This window comes from Panthera onca, chromosome F2 (assembly GCF_046562875.1).
Source record: "Panthera onca isolate mPanOnc1 chromosome F2, mPanOnc1 haplotype 2, whole genome shotgun sequence".
NCBI lineage: Eukaryota > Metazoa > Chordata > Mammalia > Carnivora > Felidae > Panthera > Panthera onca.
In genome coordinates this window covers 81,819,401-81,839,636 of record NC_138356.1, presented here as the reverse complement: position 1 = coordinate 81,839,636, position 20,236 = coordinate 81,819,401, and the positions used below count along the sequence as shown (strand labels likewise).

General features: G+C 64.4%; 1 protein-coding gene across 13 annotated transcripts in view; it reads right to left on the bottom strand.

Annotated features, from left to right (window-relative positions):
• Positions 1–9,355: 9,355 nt before the first annotated feature.
• The window catches only part of ADGRB1 (adhesion G protein-coupled receptor B1), an 81,113-nt gene continuing 70,232 nt past the window's right edge, over positions 9,356–20,236 (bottom strand). For 7 of the 13 annotated variants that reach the window (XM_078441673.2, XM_078441679.2, XM_078441668.2 and 4 more), the window contains 7 exons: positions 19,816–19,987; positions 16,703–16,798; positions 15,090–15,144; positions 12,164–12,846; positions 10,958–10,993; positions 10,664–10,768; positions 9,356–10,160 (listed from right to left, as the gene is read on the bottom strand). In XM_078441673.2, coding sequence (XP_078297799.1) covers positions 9,960–10,160; positions 10,664–10,768; positions 10,958–10,993; positions 12,164–12,846; positions 15,090–15,144; positions 16,703–16,798; positions 19,816–19,987 — 1,348 coding nt within the window. In that variant the 3' untranslated portion in view covers positions 9,356–9,959. The remainder of the gene's footprint in view (positions 10,161–10,663; positions 10,769–10,957; positions 10,994–12,163; positions 12,847–15,089; positions 15,145–16,702; positions 16,799–19,815; positions 19,988–20,236) is intronic. The other 6 variants (XM_078441672.2, XM_078441676.2, XM_078441678.2 and 3 more) reach the window with 4 other exon arrangements.

The window sequence follows — 20,236 nt, the reverse complement described above, 5'->3', positions numbered from 1 at the left end:
TGTGAGTTCTGTGCTCACAGCTCGGACCCCGGAGCCTGCTTCAGATTCTGTGTCTCCCTCTCTCTCTCTGCCCCTCCCTTGCTCATGCTCTCTCTCTTTTTCTCTGCCTCTCAGAAATGAATAAACATTAAACGAAAATTTTTAAAAAATGCTTAGTGGAAACAAGTCAAAACAGAATGAGGTATATAATATAATTTAAATAAATTTAAAATCCGTACACTTTGATAACTGTCTCACAGTTTATTTTTATTTTAGACAGCGTGCGAGACGGTGGCAGGGGTGGGGCAGGGCAGAGGGAGAATCCCAAGCAGCCTCCATGGTCAGCATGGAGCCCGATGCAGGACTCAGTCCCACGACCCTGGGATCATGACCTGAGCCGAGATCAAGAGTCAGACGCTCAACCGGCAGAGCGACCCAGGCGCCCCTGTCTCACGGTTTTGTAAGACGTTAACGTTAGAGGAAGCTTGTGAGGGGTATACAGAGCCTCGGTACTATTTTCGTAACTCTTCCGTATGCCTAAAATTAGTTCCAAAAGTTAAAAAAGCCCTTTTCCTTTTTTTTTTTTCCCTGAGAGCAATTACAAAGGAAATAGACACATTAACTAAACTAGAGTAGTTGTTTATGGGTTGGGGAGGGTTATGGGGAGAAAAGGGATAAATAAACACCCAAGACCGGGACTGCAGGGGGCAGTGGTGACCACACGGCAGGGGCAGTGGGCCGGTGGGCCCGGAGTGGGGGCAGCTCAGTCTTCTGCTTGTGCGAAGAGAGACCATTACCATGGACAGGCTGCAAGGACTTTGGAAGAATATGCTCAAGAGGGAAGGCATGAAATTTAAGGGGACTTGACGTAACATTGTGATTTGTAACAAGCATCATTAGGTCTCGGGCCTCCTTTCTGAGACGGCGGCTCCTAAAACCCTGGGGTTCATAAGTGAAGAAACCCCCCCGAAAGGTATCTTTTGTTGTGTAAATGAGACGACCTTTGGGCCTCACCTCAAGATGGCGGGGCGGGGGGGGTACCCACGGTGGGATTAGACGTTTGGAATTTTCAGTCTCACCCCTGACATCTGGGGAGAGGGGAAGGGCTGGCAGTTGAATCGATCACCAATAGCCAATGAGCTCATCGGTCATGCCTACGTAACGAAGCCCCATTAATGCCCCCCAAGGAAGGGGTTCAGGAAGCGTCCTGGTCGGTGAACACTGGTGACACGGGGAGGATGGCTGTGCCCCTTCCCCACACCTCGCCCTGCGCACCACTTCTGTCCGACCGTTCTGAGTTACATCCTTGTACAACAGACCAGTGATCGAATGAGTACAGTGTTTGAGTTCCGGGAGCCGCTCTAACAAGTTAACCAAACCCGTGGCGGGGGTCGTGGGGACCTGCCGCGTAGGCTGGTTGGTCAGAAGCAGTGGCGACAAGCTGGGCTCGCAGCTGGAGCCTCAAGTGGGGGCGGCCTTGTGGGACGGAGCCCTCGGCCTGGGGGCGCTGCAGCCGCGTGCGGGTCGGGTCGTGTCGGAGTTGAGTTGAATCGTAGGACACCTGCTGGTGTGTGGGGCGTTGCTTGTTGGTGGGACCTCCCCCCTCCAACACCGCCAACACGCACACCCACAGATCGGAATTGGGCACAGAGCCCAATTGAGTGGTGAGCAAAGTAACCGTGAAACACATAAGTAAGTACAACCAAATATTGTCTACTTTTTAAAAATAATATCTCGGTTATGCAGTTTCAAAAATACAGAGCTAAAATAGTAGACCACGTAAGTCCAAAGAGAATGATTAAAATGTGCTGAGGTCCTTGTATTGTTTGAAAAGGATTTACTATTTTGATACATTTCAGACCTTATAAAGTTAAATAACTGGTAAAATGTCAAAGGTAAGCTGAAAAGGAGTAGAAAGAATCTATGGTTTCTGGACCATAGATTCTGGACAAGGTAAAAGTGGGTTAAAAATAGGTATTTAAAAAGTGCAATTGTTTCAATATCCAAGAAAGAGGATTTTTATTTTTTTTAATGTTTACTTAGTTTTGAGAGAGTGAGAGAGAGACAGACAGAGACAGCCAGACCATGAACAGGGGAGGGGTGACGAGAGGGGGAAACACAGAATCCGAAGCAGGCTCCAGGCTCTGAGCTGTCAGCACAGAGCCTGACATGGGGCTCGAACCCACAAACTGCAAGGTCATGACCTGAGCCAAAGTCGGCTGCTCAACCGACTAAGCCCCCAGGCGCCCAAGAAAGATAATTTTGTTTTTTAAGAAAGAGGATTTTTAAAGTGCCAAAACCAGTTCAAAAACAGAGATTCTCTGGTTGGATTTTAAATACTATTTAACAAAAGATAGGGTATTTACATTAATATCCAACACAAGGGACTGTAAGTCAAAGGATAAAAACATTATTATGTAGAGAGGTGGTCCCTTCAAAAGAATAAAAGATTTGATTTGCTGGGAAGATGCGACAGTTCTAAACTGTGTTTAGAGGTATAAACAAGGCAAACTTTGGTAGAACTACAAAAAACTCTATCCTGGTGGGGATTTTCAACATACCTTTTTTTAACATTGGCAGGTCACAGAGAAAGAAAACCATTGGCTGCATGAAAGACGAGCACTGAGACTCACAGGCTTTGCACTTTACAACCATATTAACTATTGTGTGCTTAGCAGTTAGAAAATACACCGGGAGTATTTTTTTTTTTTTTAATGGGTACCTGCTATGCGACAAAGCAGGTCTCCTACGGACTAGCTCCTATGCTGGCATTATAGCTAGCATAGCTCCTGTGCTCCTATGACAGCGTTATAATTAAAATGGAAATCACAAAAAAGCAGATTTAAAAATTTCCATGATTCAGGACTTTAAAGCACATGAAATATCAAAGAAAGTAACCATTAACACAACGATAATGGAAAAAGGTGGAGCCAAAGCAACACCTTGAGGGAAATTTGTAGCCTAAAGGCTTACATCAGATGCATATCGAAAGCTAAAAGTTTGATGTGATAAGCATCCAGCTTAAGGAATTAGTTATTTTTGTTCACAGTAAACCCGGGAAGAAAGGAGATAAAGATAAGAGCAGGAATTAATGAAAGAAAATGAATACAGCAGGCCCACAGAGCTAAACATTTGTTCTTTGCAACAGCCGATAAGATGGCACGCAAGAGAGAAGAGAAGGCACGATTCAAACAAAGGCCAGATGAAAAGGGGACCCAGCTACAGACACATTAGAAACCAAAAAAGGCGATGAGACTATTAGGAGCCATTTCATTCCAATACATTTGGAGACTTAAGTTGAAACGGACAGATTTCTAAAAATATATGGCGTCCTAGAAGTGACTCAAGAAGTAGAAAGCCTGAATGGTTGTGTAATTAAATGCAGTGAGAAGGCCTAATTAGGGGAGCCGTGGAGGCGTGTGGCGAGAGGGGAGTCCCTGATTTAAGGGGCCCCGGAAGGAGGGAGGGACAGGGGGCGGGGCGGGAGTCTCACGGTGGGGGAGGGGCGGGTGTCTCTGCCCGGCGTTCCCGGGGAAGGCAGGGGTAGATGGGTGCAGAGAGGAGGGCACGTCGCCCTCCTGCCCGAGACAGCATCAGGGCCTGGCAGGTGTGCAGCCCGGTAGGCGCTTTAAAGTAGGCCAGGCCACGGCGACGAGTACGTGGGCGTCACGTCTTGCTTTGCTTTAAGTTATGCAACGGAAATGACTCCTTTTCTTCCTGACGATCGATCCTCGGCTCTCACAAACCAAGGGGGCCAGTGTGACCTCTCTTAAGCCCACAGCGACCGTAGCCTGAGCGCCTGGTTTCAGAGCTCACCACGGACGCGCCTCTGCAGCCTCGGGCAAGGCGCTCACCCTCTCTGTGCCTCCGTTGCTCTTCTGCGAGGGGGGATGGGAATAGTAGCACCTGCCCCACGGGGGTCTGCCCTTCCCCGATGCCAGCAGCTTGATGCGTCGTTCTGTGATGCTCTGGTCCTCCCTGAGGTCCACCTGCTCTGTGAGCCTCCGGCAGGAGCCCCCTCTCCTGCCGCCCCTGCAAGCCCCGCGGCTCCCCGCCCTGGCGGTATGCTTCCGCTCCTCAGCCTGGCCCTCGGCCTGGCCTCCACCGTCCCCTCTCCCTATCCTGCCCACTTGGCTTACTCCACTGCCCACCCCCCCACACACACACCTTGCCATATCCCGGGGCGTGGGTGAAAGTGGTCTGCACACCCTCCCCAGCATGGTCCTGGGGGGGCTCCTTCCCCGGCGGCCCTCCCCGCTGTCAGAGGACAAGATCTCATGTGCATGCCGGAGGGAGGGGGGACCGGACCCCCACACCAAAACCTGAGGCAAGACGCGCGGTGGCTCTAGAGAGACAGGGAGCCACGGGTGGGGTGGGGGCGGGTGGCTCCATCAAGGTGAGGCCAGGAGAGGACATGGCAGCCATGGGCAGAGACTGCGGGGGGGCAGGATGGTGGGGGGCGGGGGGAGCTTCCAGTGCGACCCAGGCAGCGGTGCAGGCCTCAGCCGTGTGACCCTGGCCACACCTGCCCCCTAGTGACTTGTTGGTGTCCCGGGGGAGGCCAGAGTCCATTGTGGCCCCTGGGATTCCCCAGGGGTAGGGCCTGAGAGCAGAGTGTCCCTCCCCAGCAGAGAGGCCCCTGCCCGGCTCTCAAGCCGTCTGCAGCCTCCAGCCTGGGGTCTGTCTGCCTCCCCGGGTGCCCACCTCCCACCCCGATGACCTCCAGGCTCAGCCTAGCTCCCCACCCTCCTCCCCACCGCCAGAAGCCTTGGGGGATGGTGTCCCTGCTCTGGCTCTCAGGGCACCGTCACCGGGGCGTGTCCCCTCCTCTCCTCCACCACAACTCCATCCCCCCTCTTTCCTGTCTTGGCCCCCCTCGCCGCTCCCCCCCCCCCCCATCCATCTGGAAGGTTAAGTCCCTTTTAGAGGGACCGGGCTGGAGCCTGTCAGCTGCCTCCCCTCTGAGGATCCGGGAACCCTGAGCCTGGAAAGGACAGGAGAGGACAGGTGGGGCACAGGCTGGTGAAGGAGGCACACCAGCGAGGGGACAGGCTCCCTGAGGTCACAGGCAGCCGAAGTGTCCCGGAACCAGGCCACTGCACCCACCGCTGCCTCCCAAGGAGCTCCCCGTGATGGAGAGAGAGAGGGGTGCCACTGGTGGGGGTGCTGCCTCCTGCCTCCTCCCGACTCCCCTTCCTGGGCAGGATCCATATGGTGTTCCCAGAGAGCCATATTGAGTCCAGCAACACCTCCTCTGCCTTCCTGGGACAGCTGGGGACGCCTGCGCCCTGCAACTGGCCCAAGCAGGGCTCTAGGCTGCCCCCCGCCACCGTCTCCAGTCGGGGTACCCGCTGGCTGGGACGCCAAGGGGAGAGCCGGCTGACAGCCCACCCTACCTTCCTCAGGGGGCCCTGCACTGCCGTCTTCGGAGATTTGGGGGAGGGGTCTGAATGTGATTGTCCTAAGATCCCACGCACGTAAAGGGAAGTTTCTGGATGAGCAAATCTTCGATTCCGTGATTGTGACTGCTCAGACCCCAGTACTCTTTGTCCAAGGAGCTGTGGTCTACAGGGGGCCCCAGGACCCCTGCCCCGTGCCCTGACCGCTCTGGGGGGAGACCCCTGGGGCCCCGGGCTGAGGGCTGGCTGCAGTGGGAGGGAAAGTTCTGGAGCAGCACAGCTGGGAGGCTGACGTGAGCAGTGACTGTCTCAGGGCTTCCGGCTCTGCCAGATCCTTATTTGGAGGTGGTTCCGCCGGAGTGACTGGCACATTCCCGAGCTATTCAGAGACACCCTTCCCCTCCTGGTTATTTTTAGGCCCTAAGACAAGTACTGGGGGAGCCTGCTGCTCCCCACCTCAAGAGGTTACAGGGCCACAGACTGCTGGCCTTGGAAGGGATCTGTCACCCGATCCTGCTGCCACAGTGCCAGAGGGGAAACCGAGGCCCAGAGGGGCGGGGCTCGTCCAAGGTCAAGGCCTTCTGCCCCTAGCCGGCCCACCTTTGGGCCCCTCTGTGGACCGTTCTGAGCAGACCTGGCCAGGACCGTGGGACACCCCCCTGCGGAGAGGTGCACCAGGTGGGGACCCCCACTCCACAGGAAGTCTGGGAACTCCCTTGGTCACTGGCAGTAGTGGGCACACTAGTGACACAGGCAGAGGCCCGTGTGACCCCTCCCGGCCCTGACCGGTGTGCCAGCCCTTCTGTCCAGGGCCCCGGCATCCTCCCCAGGGGGCGGACACTCCTCAGGATGAGCCCAGACACCTGCCGGGGTCTGGGGGGGCGGTAGCAAGGGACCCCAGATTTTACATCTGTCAGAAAGGGCTGCCGGTAACCTCTCAGGGCAGTAGGATGGCCACCAGGGGTGGGTGGCGGTTTCTGGACTTTTGAGGTGGGACACCAGCTGCCTTGTCACCCCAGGGGAGCCACACAGGTCCCGTGTTGCCCAGACATAGCCCGGAGGCTCCAGGAGGAACTGGGGGTGGGTGGAGCAGGCCCAGGAAGGGCACTCCCCGCTGGTGGAAGGTTCTGGAACAGTCCCGGGGCATGAGGCCCACCGTGGATTTGCTCCTCTGTGGAGGCAAAAGCCCTTGTCGGGTGCGGGGCCAGGGGAGGTGACGGGAGCCTGGAGGCGGGCCCTTCATCTTGGCTGAGGCCAGGAGGGGCCGGAGGGTGTTGCGCGGCGGCCGGCACGGCAGTGGGAGGCTGGCCTGGAAGAGGGCCTTCCAGATAGTGGGGGGCTCGCTGCTGGTGGGGGCCAGCTGGGGGCTGGGCCCGGGGGTGGTTGTGAAGGCTTTTCCAGGGAGGGTCTCCCCCTGCCCAGGGGCAGGGCGTCTCCACCGGGCGAGCAGGGACTGCTTGGGCTTCCCTCCGGGCTCGGCCCGGCCCTGCTGGCCTTGGTGACAGGAGGACGCCGGGTGAGGAGGACCTGGGTGTCAGGAGTGTGTGGCCTGGAGGAGGCTGCCTCCAGTTTGCCCTCCCCCCCTTCCCCCCGGGGGACTCAGGCTCTGGTCTTTGTCCTCGGGCAGCCTCCTTCCTACCCTTCTGTCCCTCCATCTGCCAGATGCCCCCGTCCCCCCACCCCCACCCCGGCACCACCACCAGCCACACGGATCATCGCCACCGTCAGAGCCACCGCCAGCGCCGCCAGAGGAGCTCTGGCCGCACGTGCTCCCGCCCCTGAGGGTGACCACCGCCATCCTGGGCGCCTCCCCTAGGCCACGATGCACTGCCGGTGGCAGGCAAAAGGGGGCAGCGGAGGCATTCTCCGAGCACCCGTGGCGGGATGGCACTTGGACAGAGGCGCCCGGACAGTGAAGAAAACATCTCTCTGGTGGCCCGACCACCTCTGGAAAGGAGTGGCTTCTGGCAGTGGGAACAGCACGGGACGCCTCCCGGCTGCCACTGGGTGACCTCCCCACAGGGATGAGGGCTGGGAGAGCTGGGCTCACTACCCGGCACCCGGACCCCTCCCCGGTCCCTGAGGCAAGAGCGCAGCAGCTGCGGCAGGCCCCCCACGGAAGGTGACGGAGGCGGACCCACGCAAGGCCCAGGGGTTTCCATGAGTCTGGGGGGGGGGGGGGAACGTCCCCGGCGGGCTTCCTGCACCGAGGCCCGGAGAGAGGACAGCCATTTCTGCGACCAGTCACTGTGCCAGGTGGCCATGCAGCACGGAACAGCCGTGAACGTGGGGCCCGGGGCAGAACAGGGAACCGGGCTTCTCCTGGAAGGACACAGCCTTCCTGGAGGGAGCCGGGACGGGGGGACCTGGGTCCGCTGACCCTGAGCCCCCGGGTTACTGCCATCGCATGCAGGGAGCGTGTGGCTCGGGTCCATGTTGGTTTGCTGTTTTTCCCAGCTTTTCTGTTGCACAAGCGAGCAGCACAGGGGAGGGCAGGTCACCGGCCGGACCCTGCCCGGGTCACACCACGAGGGCAGTGGTAAACCCTGTGCTCCGTGCGCCGTCCCCCAGGAGCGTGGCGGGGGGCTCAGGGCTTTCTGCACCAGGACCCCCTTCCTGGGGGCGCTCCGGCTTCCTTCTGGGGAAGGATGAGAAGGCAGCCAGTGGCCGCCCTCGTCCGAACCGCCCCCCCCCCCCCCCCGCCCCGCCCCAGGCCAGATGCGCTCGGAGTTGGAGGCTTCTCTGTGTGGGGAGAGCCTGGGCGCACCCAGTGTTCGAAAAAAACTTAAGCCTCAGCCGGGGGAGGTTTGGCTGCCACATCGCACCCACAAGAGTTGGCTTTTTGAAGTGTCCAGACCGTGGCTGAGAGGCTGGTTCCCGGGGACGTGCGGGCCCGTGCCAGGGCGCTTGTGGCCACGCAGTCCCCAGCCCCTCACAGCCATGCCTGGTCACCACCGGTCCCTCTCCCTCCTCAGCCACTTGTGGCCGTGACCCAAGGGGGTTGTGACAAGTGGTGGGTGGGGCGCTGTGAGACCCGTGCCAGGCAGCTCCCCCACTTTTCGGGGGGGGTTGGCATTTTTTCATCTTGAATGACGCGGTTGGGGGGCCATAATCCGGGGCGCTGGGACCCGCAAACAGACCACTTGCACACCCCTTGTTTGGGCCAGTGGTCACTGTCTGCCGCCTCCTGGGGTCCAGCGGGGTCTGGGGGTCTGCCCCCAGGGTGGGAAGCGCAGCCTGGTGGGGGGAGCCTGGCTCACCGCCCCTCCCAGCCTCGCACCTGCCAGCCTGGCTCCCAGTGGAGGCGCAGGCTGCCCCCTGCTGGAAATACAGAGGAGAGGCAGGACCCGGCATTTCTCCTGGAGAGACAAGCTTCTCAAACTGTGTGCCCCAGGCCTAGGTGGGGGGTGGCAGAGGGCGGGGCAGGATGGAGACGGGGGCGTGGCTCTGGGCATGTCCACATTTGTTCCTCACACCTGCCCCAGGACAAAGGGGAAGGTTGGGGGACACAGGTGATGCAGAGGGCAGGGGTCCTGGAGGAGACAGTGGGCACACCAAGGCCAGGCGGGAGGGGCCTTCCTCCCCCCCCCCCCCGGGGCCTTCCTCCCCCCCCCCCCCCCACATCCTCTGCCTCTGCATTTCTTTGCTGTCTTGGATTGTCCCTCCAGCCATGACTCAGGGCGCAGGGAAGTCACACGCCAAGCCCCGTGGGTCTAAAAGTCTGCGGGCAGGGGAGCAAGGGAGCCCAGCATCCGAGGGTCCCCCTCGGTTCCCTCACGGCATCCCCGGGAACCACGTGACTGCTGGCCTGGGGACCGACGCCCACACAGGGTGAGCTCCTGACACCCAGGCAGGGTAGGAGGCGGGAGTGGAGGCCAGGTGCCCACCAGGCCTGCCCCGCCCTTCTGACCCGGATGGAGGGACCAAGGCGGCCGCGGGGCTCGTGCCGCACAGAGAAGGCCCACACAGAGGGGATGTGGGTTTTTAATTCTTTTTATTGAAGAAAAGAAAAGGAGAGAAAAAATAGATTCCCCACCCCTGCTTCTTCCCGGAGTGGGCTTCTAGTCCTGCCCCTGGGGTCAGCACAGGTGGGAGAGAGGGCTCTCCACCTGGGTCTGGGGAGGGGCCCCGGGCCCTGGAAAGGTGAGGGGGGGGGGCTGGCTGCTTCCCGAGGGGTAGGGGTGTCTAAAAAATGGTGCCAGGCCAGCTGGGCCAAGCAGGCTGGTCCTCTGCCGCGGCAGCTCAGGCAGGTGTCCTGGGGATGCTGGCCGCACCCGCCCCGCCACTGTCCGCAGCCGCCCGCCCGCCCGCCCGCCGGCGCCGGGCTCGAGGAGGGCAGAGTCTGAGGCACCTTCCGGCCTCTGGAGCCCTGTGCCCACCCGAGGCCGCCGGGGCCTCCCGTCCCCTCCGGCTCTGGTCCCAGCGCCGCGGGCCTCCGCCCGGCCCGCCGTCCGAGCGCCCTGAGGCCGGGGCGCGGGCCTGGCCCGCAGCCCGGGAGCGTGTCTGTGCCCGTCCTGCGGCGGGAGCGGGCGGAGCAGGATGTCCTCCTCGGGGCCCGGTGCGTGGCCGCCGCCCACCCGCTCAGACCTCGGTCTGGAGGTCGATGATGTCCTGGCCCACCAGCGGGATCGTGGCGCCCGACTTCTCCCACTCGACGCTCCGCAGCTCCAGCGGTGAGGGCGCCAGCGGCTCCAGCTCCTTCTTCACCCACGCGGGCGTCCCGTGGGCCTTCCGAAGGCTCTCCCAGGGCCGCTTGTTCGGTGTCTGCTGCTTTTCCGGCTGCTGGCCGGCGGGCGGGGAGGGCGGCAGGGGCCGAGAGGGAGGCCACGGGGCAGGAGCGGAGGCGGGGAGGAGAGAACGCACACGGGAATCAAACAGAGAGGAAGGGACCTGAGCGGGCGGAACGGCGGGCTGCAGGCCCCCACCCCCACCCCCCGGGGCCGAGCGGGAGCGGAGCGCTTCCCGCCGCCGTGGGGGCCCCGCCGGCCCGGCACCCCTCCCTCGGCCGTTGCCTTCCTTGGCAGAAGCCAGACGCCCCCCCCCCCACCCCGTGCACCGCCCCGTGCACCCCTCCGGACGGGGCTGGGCGTGGGGTGGGTCCCCGGGAAGGCCGGTGTGCGGGGCTCTGGCGAGGGCTGCGTGGGGCCGGTCTTCGGGAAAAGTTGAAGCGAGGGGAAGGAGCGCGTAGGGACTTCAACCAAGGGCTCTCCCTCTGCCGGCCCCGCCCCAGGGCCCCGCCCCACCACCCCGCCCGCAGCCCCAAGGCCCCGCCCCGTCCCCCAGACCTTGCTCTCTGGGCCCAGCACCTCCTTGTCCTTCTCCGCGTGCTGCAGCTTCCGGTTCAGGTCCTGGAACATGTCCTGGTGCCGCTTCCGGGTGTGCATGATTTTCTGCGGGGCGGGAGGGGCCGGGCATCCTGAGCCTGGAAAGGAGCCGCCCTGCCTGGCCGGGCTCCTCCCCCCCAGCCCCTCCCTGCCCCTGGTTGGACTCCAGCTGCCTGTCCCCACCCCCACCCCCCCCCACCCCGCTCCGGGGGCTCCGGGTGTTTGGGGAAGGGGACACCAGGAGGTGGGACCCACCTCAAAGTCCAGTTCCGCATACCGCGATTTCCGCCGCTGTGGGGAGAAAGGGGTTGTGCGCATTTGCAAGCAGTCGCCCCAAACCTCCCAGACCACAAGTCCGGGCCTCTCCTCGCCTGAGACGGGGGGAGACTGGGGACCCCCTCACCCCATGGCTACTCTCGGGTTCTCCACCAAGCTGGGGAACATGCCTCTGACTGCCCTATAGTTGGCAGCACCCAGGCCGCTTGTAGGCCCCGCCCCTGCCCGGGGACAGCGGGGGGCCCAGCCCGAGGGCTCTGGGGGAAGAGGGTGGGCAGAGGGGTCGCCCGCTGAGCCAAGGGGAATAGAAGCCCAAGGCCCCAGACAGCAGTGACAGTCACACGACCGCCTGGGGCTCCGGTATTGCGGCTCCAGAATGGGGGTAAGCCTGCAGATGCTTTTCATCACGTTCTGTCCCAGACTGTCCCCAGGGCCATCTCCCGCTTCGAGAGACAGAGGACAAGGGTGATGCAGAGCCAGGGGTCCTGGAGGAGACTGTGGGCACACCAAGGCCAGACGGAAGAGCGGGGCAATGCCTCCACATTCTCTGCCCCTGCCTTTCTTCACCGTCTTAGATTGTCCTCCGGCACTGGCCAGTGACGAGGAGACGAGAACTGGACGCAGGGCGGGTGGCACGGCTGGGGGACCACAGAGAACCGGGGCCTGGGGCTGCTTCACCAGAGGCAGTGAGCCAGGAGGTGGGGGCGTGGCCCGGGGAGGGCGGGGGTCCCTGGGGGTGCTAGGCAACGCTCCCCCCAACGCACTCTGAGCCCCATGCCGGACAGGCTGAGTGTGGTCACTTCCAGGCTTCAGGCTGACCTAAGGAGGGACTTGCTGCCGTGACCGCCCGACCACGGAATGGGCTAGACTGCAGCCAGCCCAAGTCCAGCTGGGTGGGCCCCGTTGCAATGGCACAGGCCACCAGCCCCCCGTTGCCAGGGCCCAGCAGGGCCGGGGGCAGCGTGGCCGGAGAACAGGGTGAAGGCAGGCCCTGCCAGGAACCAGCTCTCTGGCGTAGGCCTGTCCCCACTCTTGCCAGGGGACCCCTTCCGGCAGGAGTGAGGCCAGGATGCCGGCCTCCAGCCTTCCCGGGCCTGGCCTGCCTAACGCCGGCTGCAGCCCAAACCAGCAGCGCCCACAGCACCCCTGCCCCCCCACCCCCCGGGACCCTTGGGCTGCCCTCACCTCCAGGGAGCTCACGGACAAGGTGGAGACATTCTCGTTCCTGGTCCCGGTCCCCGAGCTGGGCCCTGGGTGGGCGGCGGGCTCCCCGGGCTCCCCCAGGCTGGGGGGCGCTGGCTCCAGGGTGGGCGGCGGGGGTGGTGGGGGCGGGGGCGGTGGGGGCTGGGCGGGGGGTGCCTCCGGGGGCCCACCCCCTGGGGGCTGGCGGGAGGGTGGGCTGCGGGCGGGGAGGCCCGTGTCAGGTGCCATGTTGAGGTGGATGAGGCGGGTCTGGGGCATCTGATCGATGTGGATGCTGTGCTTGGGCTCCTCCTGGGGCTTGGGCCGCAGCGTGGCTGTGGCCGTTGGCAGGATTACGTAGCTGGTGTCCAGGGCCTTCTCCTGGGCCCGGCTCAGCTCCGAGTCCAGCTTCTTGAAGATGTCCCCGTCCCCGGCAAAGGAGGACTTGGGCGCCCTGTCCTTCTTGAGGGTCAGTGAGTGGTTGGGGAAGTCGGGCAGGGGGCCGCCCGGGCAGCGGGGCGAGCCGTGCAGGTGCAGTTTGGACACGTTGGCCGGCAGGCTGTTGAAGTTGGCGGGGGGCGCCTTGGCGTGGGCCAGCTTCAGCTTCTCCTCCTCGGGCAGCGACGGCCGCTTGAGCGTGCCCGTGATCGTGGCCGTGCGGCAGGCTGCGATGTCCTTGTTCAGCACTGTGGGGACAGGTGAGGGGGTCAGCGCGGCCTCGGGGATGCCTCGGACGGTCTCGGTCCGGCGCGCCCCTGACTTGTGTTTGGCGCTGCTGCAGCTGGGAGTCCTTGGCCTCTTCAAGCCAGGCTGGAACACGGGGTGCTCCTGTCTGCCCCCGCGGACAAGAGGACAAAGGGCCGCCACCCACACACAGCCCCTCCCAGCGGCTGAGCGGGCCCCCGTCGGCCCTGGAGCCAGCCCGCACTTCTCGGAAGTTCAGGGACACACTCCTCATCGCTCCTGCGGCGCGGGGCCCTGCACGCCTCGCCCGCTTCTGTTCAGCTGCAGTGGGTGGGGGCAGGCCACCACGACCTCCGACCCGGGCTCCAGCTTGCCCACCACCTGCCTTGCTCTTACCCGTCAATCCAGCCTCACTGGCCCATGGAGAGCCCGAAGCGGCCAGGCCCACTCGGGGCCCGTCCACGGGAAGCCCGCTGTGAGCGAGGAGCGCTTTCCCTGCTGGCTGGCGGGCACCCGGCCACACCCTCGTCCAGCCACACCCTCGTCCAGCCCCCAAACGCCCACAGCTCCTGTCAGCGGCTTCCTGTGCCACCCCACCGGCACCCGCCCTCCGAGCGGACGGTCACTCGCCAGTCCCCGGTACTCTCCCTCCTCTCTGGCAGAGCTTCCCCGGCCCCTTCTCTTCTCCGGCCTCCGGACGCCGACCCCCTGCACCCATGTCTGCAACCGTCCCCCGCTCCAGGTCGACCAACAGGGGACCTGCCGTCTCGCCCGCCGAACCTGTGCCCCTCCGGGGTCCCCCCTGCAGAGGTCGCCCCGTCCACCTCACAGCGGGCCGTCGCCCGGACAGAGCTGGGCACCTCTCCTGCAGAAATCCGGCTGCGGGTCCCCTGCGTGCTCGGCCCCAAATCCAGACTCCTTCTAGGCCCCCAGCCCCCCAGCCCGTGTGCCCACCTCGCCCTGTGTTTGTGACACCAGCCCCCCTCCCCGCCGCCGCCCTCCGCCACGCCTCCGGTCGCTAGCTGCCTGAGAGATCAAGGGCCAGGCTGCGCCGTCTTACCGACGAGGAAGAAGTGGGGGCCTCAGAGGCCAGTACCACCCAAAGGGGGCTGGGCCCGAGCCTCCAAAAGCCCTCAAGTCTTGGGGTCACCTCTTAGGGAGGCTGCCTAGACTGCATGAGAGCAAGGTGGGAAGTGAAAGACCATTCTGTCCAGTTCCCACTCAGCCCAACCAGAGGTCACCTCCTCCAGGAAGCTCTCCCGGGGGCCACCCGGCCGCAGCTGACACTCCCAATCTGGGGCTGTCTCGACCCCCGCCCCCATGGCTATCTCTGGAGAAGACGCTCCTCAAAAGTATCTGACAGACCAAGGCAGTGAGACCGGCTGCTTCTCCACCGCTCTGAACGGCATTGCCTGCCACTGCCGGGACGCCCGGCTCTCAGAACGACGACGTTAAAGCGGTTTCCTTTCATTGGGCAGCCGATTCCCCTTTTCCCCTTGCTTCCAGGAAACTCAGCATTACTCTAGGGCCCAGGGTTGGCTCCTCTGCCCTGCTTTCCTCCTGCTCCCACTGATGTCCCCCCAGAAGGCCCGGCCAACCCTCCGCCATGGCTGGGTGGAAGATGAAGACGCGAGGACAACACAGAACGCGGGCCCTGGAGGGACGCAGGCAGGGGCGGGTGACGAGGTGGGTGACAGGTGGAAGCAGGGCGGCTCCAGTGTCTCAAGGCTGGTGCAGCCTCCCCGCCCCTACAGAGAGAGCGGAGACCGAAGACCAGAAGTGTCGGAGGTGGCGGGGGGCGGGGGGCACAGGGCTTCTTGTTCAGGGGCTCGGCGGGGAGCGGACAGGGCCAGGCCCAGGGCAGCGGGCCCCAGGGGTTCGCTCCAGTGCTAAGAATTCCGCCAGCACCGCATCAGCCTGGTGAGCCCAAGCCACGGACAGCTTTCTGGCAGTTTCTTCTGCCCTCGACCCACAGGCCCTGCCTGCTGCAGCCTCAGGGCAGTGGGTGGGGAGGCGCAGAGTGGCTGTGCCGCCAAGGTTGGGGCGGGCCAGGCCCTGTGTCTGCCTGTACAGACCAGGCCTCACGGCAGCGGCCCCTCCATCTGGGCGGATGTGACCCAGCCTCACGGCACGGGCTGTGGCGGGCAGCGGTGGGATGAGGGCAGACGGATGGACAGACAGACGCACACACAGAGAAAAGAAAAAGAAGCAAGTGGCCCGGGCGAGGGCCACCTGTCGCTCTCACCTGGCAGGCGCTCACCTGATCTACAGGCCAGATCCACGTCCTTCTCGAAGTCGGTCTGCAAGACAGAGGCGCGGCGGGGTGAGGCCCCGGGCCGAGCGGGAGCCGCACCTCGAGGGGTGTGCGTGTGCGCACGCGCGTGCCCGCCACGGAGCGCCAGGAGGGTTACAGCTCACGGCCGGGGGGCTCCGGTGCTCAGAGAACCCCCGACGGGCGGCCCCGCCCCTGCGTACTCCGTGTGCGCGCGCGCGTGCGTGCGTGCGCGCGCCTGCCAGGGCGTTTGTGGATGAGCTGGGAAGGCCGGTCCCACTGCGGCTCAATCGTGCTCCTGTTCCCCCCGGCTCTGTCTCCCCCGGCCCCCGGCCCCTGGGACTCCAGCACAAAGACCCCTCTGCCAGGGCCTCATGTCCCTTCCGGGGGCAGGGCACGCAAAGGGTGTCACGCCAGAGCCCCCGGGGCCGCCGCCTGCTGATGTGCAGGGCGTGGGGGGCCCGCCCCCGTCACCTGCGTGGTCCTCCCCACAGCCCCGGGGATGAGGAAACAGAGGCCAGCCGACCAGAGAGGTGGAACGGGTTCAGGCACAGATGTCCGGTGCCAGGGTGAGGCCAGCTGTCCCCTGAGCGGTGGCTGAGATCCCCGCTGCGGCACCTGCCCCACCCCAGCCCAGGAGCTCGGTGGACTGGGAAACCCGGCTCGGGCCACCCCAGGCTGTGGCGTGGCCTTCTCCAGGGGCCGTAGGGCTGGGTCCTAATCCCAAACCTGGAGGCTCCTTCTCTGCAAACCAGAGGTCGGGTCGGTGGGAAGACTACAGAATCTGAGGGGAGAAGTGGGGCCCGGAGCGGTATCGGGGGCCCCTGCCCACGACCGTGAGGGCACAAGCCTCCTCCCGGTGCCGGCCGCTGGCATCTGCTGAGGTCCCGGCTGCGAGCCTCACAGCCGCCACGAGGAGGCTCGGCACCCCGAGGACTGAGTGAGCAGCTCCCGGCTGCCAGGCTCACTGCATACCGGGGGGCACCCAGCGGGCGGCAGGCGGCGAGTGACAGCGTGGAGAATTCACCCAGGGCGCTGCCAGGACCTGAACAGGAGGCCTGATGGCACGGGTGGGGGCGGGGGTCAGGGAGGGCTCCCTGGAGGTGACGTCTTAGCAGACACCCGTGAGGTGGGCAGGCGGGGTGGGCAGTACCTGGACCCGAACGGCACGTGTGATGCCGGAGGGCCTGCGTGGACCCGGCTGGGGACAAGGCCACGCAGGGTGGAGGGTGAGTGGACAGGCCAGGGCTGGTCCGCCCGATGGAGGCTGAGTGAGCCACGTCCCACCCCGGCTGAGCCGGAGGACAACGAAGGGGGCACGGGAGGTGCAGAGATGGGGGCGCCGCAGCTGAGGCGAGGGCACTGTGGCACCGGGGGTGGGCACGGGCCGGTGGCAGCCTCGCCCAGACGCATCATCTGGGCCTTGCCCGTCCCCAGACCCCGGACCAGGGATTTCACCTTGGTGAGCCCCAGTCTCCCCAGTGTTGGACTGGGCTCGGAGCTCTTCCTCAGGGGCCGCTGGAGCCTAGAGCAGCTCCGAGCAGGGCGAGGAGACACCGCCGGGGGCACCGCGCGCTGAGCCCTACCATGAGCTGGGCATGGCCGTTCTGGAAGGAGCCCCCCGAGTCCCCGTTGCCCTCCTCCTGGCGGTCCACCACGCGACACTTCACGGCGTCCTGGACCTGGCGAGAGAGAGCCGAGCGGTCAGCGGCAGCCCTAGACCGCTCGCCCGGCAGGGTGGCGGGAAGGCAAGGGCGAGGACCGCGGGGCGGCCCCTCCGTGAGGGCGGCCTGCGTGCCGGGGCCCCGCCTCCCTTCCCGTCTCTGAGATTCTCTCCGTGCCCTTTGGGGCATGGAAATTCCAAACTCAGAGAGTTCCAGGCCTGCTGAGGACGCGCTGCAGCCCTCCGGGCCGGAGTGTGTCCGTGAGATCCGGCCGTCAGGCTGAGGAGGGGCCTGGAGTCCACACCCTGTGCCGAGTGACCACGGCCTCCGTTGCCCCCACTGCCCTGGAGGCGCTCCGCCCGGGCTCCACGAGGGCCCTGGGACAGCGCGTCTGTGGTGGCGGCGGGTCCCAAGCTGCGTCACTAACAGCACGCTCCACTGAAGGGGATCTCACCCATTATGGCCGTGGACTCTTCAGAAGGGCGGGGACGGCGGCTCTGGGCCAGAGGCCACCCAGGCATCCGGCACAGAGCGCTAGAGGAGACCTGCTTCTGCAGGGAGGTGCTGGTCCGTGAGCGTGAGGAGCAAAGGCCGCACCTTCACCCGCGGCTGGGGCAGCAGCCAGCAGAGCCCCCCTCAGGGAGCGGACGCTGTGGGGCCATGATGCGCAAAGGGAGTAAGTGAAGGCACGGGAACAGTGAAAGCACAGAGGGCTTCCTGGAGGAGGTATCTGGAGTGGGGTGGGCAGCTCTGGGAGGAGGGGGCGCTGAGGCTGGGGCTCCTGGCTCCCAGACCCAGCACAGACCCGCGGACCTGCCCCCACTCACTCCAGGTGCCGAGCCCAGGGCGCCCGACGCTCCACGGCTGATCGGAGGTGGTGCTGGGGTCTCGCCGGCCTCAGGGCCACTGCCTGGGCCTCCCCTGGCAGGTGCACCTTCCTTCCATCCTTGTGACTCACTGAGCCACCTAGCAGACATCTCTAAGCACCTACTGTGCGCCCAGCGCAGGCAGGCCACGGGCCAGGAGACGGCAGATGGGAAAGCAATGTCTCCATTGGCACAGAGAGCAGATGTTCTCCCAGAGGGCCTCGTGGCCCCTCCTCCAGGAAGGCCATCCGGCCAGCCTCATCCCCTCTGCTGCCCTCAGGAGACTCAGACGACCACATTGCTCATCCACCTGCCAAATGTTCCACGCCCTCCCCACAGAGGCCCGACTTTCCCCTGGTGGCAGGGTCCCTGTAGCATGGGCCCTGCAGGTGGGACCCAGGAGGTCACAGAGAGCTTATGGGGAAGTCCAACCATCCTAGGAAATCATGCGTCTTCAGGGGTGCCTGACTGTCCCCCAGAGCAGGCCCCTGAGGCAGACATCCCTGCTCTCCACCCTGGCAGCCTGTGCCGGGTCCCTGGAGAACCTCCTATTTGGGTCAGGTGGGCCTGCAGAACGCGCCTTCTGTTTTCCAGTTTCCACCTTCTCTCCTTTGCAGGACACAGCCTCTGTTTTATCCGGTTACTGAGCTTCTCCGCTTCTGTTCTCATGCTTTGAATTCCCACGAGCTCCCTTTCTGTTCCTTTTTGGTAGCCTGCTGTTCTCGTTTCACAGAAGCTGGGCAGCTGAGCGCCAAGGGCATGAGCTTAGAGCCTGGTCAGTGACATGTGCTCACACCCCACCGAGGCAACCACCCCTGTGCTGGCCTTGGGCCACCCCATCCATAGAAGATGGAGTAACTAGCAGTGAGAATTGGTAGCACGGATCAGTCAGGCCAGAGCCAGGCATGCGTGGCTGCCAGGGTGGGGGCGTGAGCGCTCTCTCTGAGGACGTCGCCTCTGGGCTGTGGAACGGCTTCTTCCTGGGCTGTCTCTGGGGCCCACGGCTGCCTGGATCTGAGACTCGTCCGGCACAGGCTCCCCTCGGGTCCTCAGGATTGCAGAGTGGACACGCGGGACCGGCCAGACGTGGACGTGTGGTGGAGACTGTGGCGGCGGCTGGCCAACAGGGCTGTTCCAACATCAGAAGCTTCGGGTCTTTGCCATCCGGTCTTTCCCTGTGGTCGGAGCCCCTGGAGGGGGGTGCTCACCTCTCTCCCAGGCGGTCTGAGGCTGGGGGCCCCAGCTGTCAGGGTGACCAAGGGCCAGCACACAGGCTTACGCACCCCTGTCTCCCCAGGGCACCCCAGGGTGCCCCCAGACCAGGCCCCAGAGCCCCACCCGGGGCGGTGGAGCTGCATGTGGGGGAGGTGGGGTGGGGGCTGCGCCGCCAGCCCGGGGCGGGGGCGTCCAGGCTGCTACCTAAGCGGACAACCAGTCATCCACCGCAGACCTTCCCTGGGCATCCAGGGCCCCTGCAGCGCCACTTCTGGAAGCTCTCTGGGCTCAGTGCGCCGGGCCCGCCCCACCGCCGGCTGTAGACCCGGCTTCCTCAGGCGGGCTGAGTTCCTGACCCCCGTCCTTCTCCCCGAACTCCCAGGCTTCACTGCGAAGCCCTTCTCCCGCTTTCTTTGCAATCTGCGCTTTAAAATCGCTTTGCCATCTTTCTAGGAGGTTCTAGGAAGGGGAGGTAATTCTGCGTGTCTGCCCACCCGCTCCGGCCCCTTCAGCCTCTGTGGACATCCTGGCTTCCTCTGGCCTCATGAGGGCACCTCTTCCGCCCACGTCCGGACGCACGTTCTCCGCGTGTCCGCCTTCCCGACGCGAGAGCGCGTCACCGGAGCTGTGGCCACCGGGCAGGTGGCCGTCGGGAGAGTTTGGTGAAAGCCTCCTCCTGCTCCCTCTGGAGAGGCCCAGAGACACTGGGCCAGGGGTCTCCGCCGTCGTGAAAGCTGCTGACGTTTCCGGTGGCTCTTGGTCCCACCGAGCCCAGGAGGACAGGACCCCTCCGGTCTGAGCCGGCGAGGGGCGCAGGGGCGCTTCCAGGAGGGGGCCTTACGCAGACGACGGCCCTCGGCCGCCCCAGCTGTGCCGCGCATCCCCGCCTTATGGAGCGAGCGGGGGTCCCGAAGCCGCGCCCCCCGCCCCCCGCCCCTCCCGCAGGCCGCGCACCTCTCGGCGCAGGATGCAGTGCACCATCACTATGACGAAGCCCTCCAGCGAGTCGAAGACGGCGAACAGGATCTGGAAGAGGGCGGAGCGACGGTCGGTGACGGCGAGCACGGCCGACATCCAGGTCAGCGCCAGCAGCGGCAGCACCACGCAGGAGCTCCACAGCGACGCCCTGCGGACAGCGCAGCGGGGGGCCGCGTCAGGGCTGTCCCGGCCGCCCTCCCGCCAGGGGGCGCGTTCCTGGGGGGTCCCGCTCGGCGCCCCTCTCCCGGGGCTCTCCACCCGCTCCGGTCCTGGTCCTTGAGGAGGCCCGGGCCCTCCTGGGGAGCAGAGTTCTGCCCGGCAACCCGCCCGGAGTCCAAGGGCTCCCAGAGACTCGGGAGGGTGGTCTGCGGGGGTGGGGGCTGGGCAGTGGTGAGAG